Genomic DNA, 5,000 nt, shown 5'->3' on the forward strand with positions numbered 1-5,000 from the left:
AAGCTGATAGTGTATCAACACCCTGGCTGTGTGAGATAGCTAGGAGTTGTTTGCAAAGAGCTCGTTGTCTTGTTCTAGGCGTCTAACTATTTTTTGTCTTAGGCTTGTGTTCCTCGGAGCCTGGATGGCCTTTGAAAGGAATTGTGCTACCATTAGATCAATTCGTGAGTCCAGGAGGAGAAGATTTGCCTCCATGAGGAGGTTGAGGACCTTCGTCCACCTTGGGGCACCCAGAATGATCTTGGCAGCTTCATTTTGAACTGTCTCCAATATGTCTTTATATTTTTTCTTTGTGGCATTCAGAGCGACAGAGGCATAGTCCACAATGGGCCAGACGGCATATACATAGAATGAGCTTAGTGCTTTGTGTCTGGCTCTTATGTTTCTCCCAGTCTTGCTCTGGTTCGGTCAACCAGGTACTGGACCTCCTTCTGGAAGGAGAGGGTCTGGTCTATTCTTACCCCAAGGTATTGGAGCCCGGGACCCATTCCAAGTCCATTCCTTGGATTTTCAGACTTCTGCCTTGAACATTATGTCTCAGAGCTATGGCTTTTGATTTGGCTGCAGCGACCTTTAGTCCTGTCCTACAACACTCCTTGGATACAAGGTCCAGACAATGCTGGGGTTTATTTAGGCAGTATGGACCATTGGAAGTGATTGCAAGATCATCGGCATAGGAGATGATCTTGCACCCTACTGGGAGGTTTATGTTGAGGATATAGGACATTAAGGTGTTAAATAGGGCTGGACTGAGAACCCCACCCTGTGGCATTCCATTTCCTAGTGGCATGTGCTGTGATAGGTGACCTTGGAATCTGACTCTGGCTGTCCTGTTCCTGAAATAGTCACCTATCCAAGCTAAGAGCTTTCCTCTGATTCCCTTCTTGATCTGGATTTCCTGAATGGCAAGAGGACTTGCTAGTTCAAAAGCCTTCTCCAGGTTTAGGAATACTACCAAAGATGTCCCAGTGCTGATTGTGCTGAAGAGCCTGGCTATCCTGTGCGCTATGCTCATGCCCCTAGTGAACCCATGGAGGTGTTCATGAGGGGGTCCCATTTTCCATTGGAGTCGGTTTAGTACCATCCTCTCGGCCGTCTTCGCCAGACATCTGAGGAGGGAGATGGGACTGTACTTCCCTGGCTCCTTTGGTTTTGGGATGGGAACTATGGCAGCTCTCTTCCAGCTCTGGGGTAGAGTGGAAGTTTCCCAGGACTTGTTGATGAGTTGCTACAGTGCAAGCTCATCTGCTAGTCCTAGGTGGGAAATAATGGGGTACGAGATCCCATCAGAACCTGGGGCTGTGCTCGAACTGGTTTTGTAGGCTTTTCTTAGTTCCCTCAGAGAAAAGATAACATCTGAATTATCGGGTTTGGCTGCCCTTTCTCTGATATGGCTGGCAGATTGTTGCTTCTTGTTCTTGCAGAGAACTCATGCGCCAGTCTGTTTGCCTCTGATTGAGGGTCATGATGTGTGCACCTCGGGGCTGAGCGACTGGTAGCTCGCCTGACCCGTTGCCATAGTTTTGAAAGGGTGGTTTGGTGGTCGAAAGACTCACACCATTCCAGCCACCTTTCCTGCCTGACTCTGTTGGCAGTTTCCTTGGCATCCCTGACAGACTCCCTTTGGAGGACTAGGAATTGTTTTTGGCACATGTTTACTCTGTGGCTGACCTCCCTAATCTCGTCGTTAAAGTACCAGGTGTCTTTGTGACTCCTGGACCCAGGCCGAGTTTTAGGTGTAGTCAGTGAGCCTGCTTGACTTATGGCATTGATAAGTCTGGCTTCAAGCACTTCCACACTTTGTGGGAGTTCATTGCATTTCTGAAACACCTTCCAGTTGGCCTTGTCTGTTTTCCATCTTGGATCTGATCGTGGCATTTGGGCTGGGCTAGCATCCATGTGGGTAGTTATAGTGCCATAATGGTCTTTTGTGACAGTCTTATCGACACACCAACTAATTCTCTCCACTAGAGCCGCAGTGGTCAAGGTGAGGTCTAGGACCACTCCTCTGACATGCGTTGGCTCGTGGGTATTGAGAAGAACGATGTTAGGAAATGCTCAAGCACATTGGCTATGTGGTAGCCAGCAGGGAGCCAGGATGTGGTGGTGTGCATTGAAGTCTCCCCCTATGATCACTCTGTCATGTGTTGCAGAAGTACAGACCTGGCTGATGTCTAAGCTCCTATAGCTTGGCCGGCTGTACACATTGTACAGTTTGAGGGGCCCCCCGGCCAAGTGAATCTCAACAGCAAGAGATTCAACATCGTCTCCACAGTGCGATGCATCGGCTATTGCGGAGCAGGGGATTGTTGATCTGACAAGGGTGATCAAGCCTCTCTTGCCAGCTGTGTGTTTCAGCATGAAGACATGATACCCTGAGAATTGAACAGTTTCCACTGTTAATGTCTCCTGGAGAATGACAATGTCATTGCTCCTTTATCGCACTATTGCATGGATGTTCCACTGTATTATGCTTAGGTTGTGTCATGATATTATTTGGTGATAGTTAAATTAGAGACATCGTCATTTTCGGATTGAGAGGTGTCGAAGTCTGACAACTCCATTATGAAGTCCTCATTGGTTGAGGGATCTTCGTCTGTTGTCAGGCTATCCCTGGGTCTACTGTGGGGTGGAGAGTTCTTGGTAGCTCTGACTTTAGCTAGTTTGGCTTTTCTCTCTTCAGGTTTTGCCTGTGTGTTTTTCTTTGCTGGCCTTGCCCGGGCAAGGTCAGCGTGTTCTGGCTCTGGCTGCACAGATTCAGCCTGGTTTAGCTCTGCCTGCTTGGGAATTGCCTGGGTTGGAGTGGGGAGGAGAGTCTCGTTCTGAGGTGAGGGTGGGGCTGGTTTGGCTCTCTCCAGCTTCTTCCCTTCAGGACTGCGACTGTTTGGGTCATTGCCGTCATGGCGACCGTGACTGCCTTCTTGTCCTCTTCACTCGACCTCCCCAGGGCTGTTGCTAGTGCAGTGACTACAGCAGTCAACAGGAGAGTCATATGTCCCATCATCAAAGAGGAGATGATCATCTCTTGGGGAGGGTTTTGTAGTGCTCTTGGAACCTGTATTTCTGTGGTTCTTTTTCTGGACTTTTTGCATGGCCGGAAACTCCTTTTTATTGGAGATATCCGGTGTCGGCTGGGGAAGAGCTTCCTTCCTTCCCCAGACATAGATGACTGGGGGAGCAGGAACAAAGTTTGGTCGCTCTTTAGCAACCTCTTGTCACCTGAGGGCCGCCTCTTTCCTGACAGAGCAAGCCAGGTTCTAGGCATCATGTCTCTTGGCACAGTTGGAACATTTGTCTGTTGTGTCCCTCTTTTCTTTTTTGTGTGCCATAAGGCACATCTCAGTGTTGTGTGCCTTGCTACAGACACCACATTTAGGCTTGGCTGTGCAGTTAGCCTAGTGGTAACCATATTCCTGGCGCTTGAAGCACCGAAGTGGCTCAGGCACATATGTTCTTAGATTGTAGGTGCCCCAGTTACCCAAATCAAGGGTAGTGGTTGGGGCTCCTTTCATGATCACCAGAACTTGCCTGGTTGGAGTCTTCCCTTTCGACATTCGGGAAGCCTCCACGACCTGTGGACGTGATGTGATCAGTTCCACATCATATGAGACTGAGAAGTCAAGTAGCACCATCTTGTCTCTCTTATCCTCGGGATTCAGTGGTGAGAGACACCTCTTAATCCTGCAGGAAATTCAGGGTAACTTGGTCTTTGAACATAATGATCATGCCCTGGTCTCTAGCAACCCTGATTGACACCCGGATTTTTTGCTGCATCTCCAATGCCCTGACCAGTTGGTATGCATTTTCGAAGCCTTCGGGTTTAGATGGAACTTTGAAGTGGGGGAAATGCCTAGGGGTCCAGACTCTCCCTCAGAGTCTGTCTCCAGCCTCGGACGTTTCGGTCCGCCCCTTCGGCTTTGGGCTTTGCTCGTGGGGGCAGCAGCCGATTCAGCTGGTTCAGCTCGTGCTCCTTTCTCAATCAGGGAGAACGTCTGAGGGGAAATCAGAGGCTTCCCTGGCTTGGCTGCAGGCCTGGCGAGGCCAGCACATAAATCTTATCCACTTTGGCAGCAGGCATGACAGAGTTCTCCTGTGCATGGGGTTTTCTTTTGCCACCAGGATGCACATATGGCTTCAGGGTGGCTGCCGTGGTCTGGGCCTTGCATGGGTCGTCAACATTTGCATCTGTCTGTGGGGGATTTTTGGTAGATTTTTCTATGTATTGGACAGTTACTTCAACAAGGGGAAGCTGAATGTTAGAGCCAGTGTCTAACAGCTACAGGGGTGATAAGAGGATATACGCAGCCAATAGCCATTGTAACGGCACTCACGGACCAGTGTAAGTGTCAACGGCGGCATGACTGCTTGACCCTAGCCTCCCGAATGAGACCAGCCAATTGGCCTGACCGGGCCAATATCAGGCCACTTGTCTTGCTGGAACAGAGGACCAAAGAGGCGTGTTGCTAGCCGCAGGGCGTACTCGTTCACAACATCACTCAACCTCCAGTACTCCACAGTGCACAAGGCTGCCACACATGGCAAACACGTGGGTAGGTGTAAACCCCTGAGGAGAGACTACCCAAAGGCTGCTTCACCTCAGTGAGGGACAGGAGCTCTTGCACCTTTTCCAGGCGGTTCCTTTCATCCCTCTGAAACAACCATCCAAAGGTTGTTTCACCTCAGTGAGGGAGGAGAGGACCTGTACCTTTTCAAAGTGAATTCCTCCTCCCTCTGAAACAGCCTCCCAAAGGCTGTTTCACCTCAGTAGGGGAAGGGGGCTCTTGCACTTTTTCCAGGCAGTTCCTTTCATCCCTCTGAAACAACCACCCAAAGGTTGTTTCACCTCAGTGAGGGAGGAGAGGACCTGTGCCTTTTCAAAGTGAATCCCTCTTCCCTCTGAAACAGCCACCCAAAGGCTGTTTCACTCCAATGAGGGAAGAGAGTGTACCTATTCAAGGAAGTTCCTTCATCCCTCTGAAACAGCCACCCAAAGGCTAATT

The 5,000-nt window shown here is 49.8% G+C and overlaps 1 protein-coding gene across 1 annotated transcript in view; it reads right to left on the minus strand.

The window, feature by feature from the left end:
• Positions 1 to 3,675: 3,675 nt before the first annotated feature.
• The window catches only part of LOC125030988 (probable cyclin-dependent serine/threonine-protein kinase DDB_G0292550), a gene marked incomplete at its 5' end in the record, with an annotated part of 8,495 nt that continues 7,170 nt past the window's right edge, over positions 3,676 to 5,000 (minus strand). Inside the window, 4 exons of the mRNA XM_047621409.1 lie at positions 3,676 to 3,812; positions 3,851 to 4,032; positions 4,332 to 4,402; positions 4,545 to 4,649. Coding sequence (XP_047477365.1) covers positions 3,676 to 3,812; positions 3,851 to 4,032; positions 4,332 to 4,402; positions 4,545 to 4,649 — 495 coding nt within the window. The remainder of the gene's footprint in view (positions 3,813 to 3,850; positions 4,033 to 4,331; positions 4,403 to 4,544; positions 4,650 to 5,000) is intronic.

Source organism: Penaeus chinensis, chromosome 12, assembly GCF_019202785.1.
Source record: "Penaeus chinensis breed Huanghai No. 1 chromosome 12, ASM1920278v2, whole genome shotgun sequence".
Taxonomy (NCBI): Eukaryota; Metazoa; Arthropoda; class Malacostraca; order Decapoda; family Penaeidae; genus Penaeus; species Penaeus chinensis.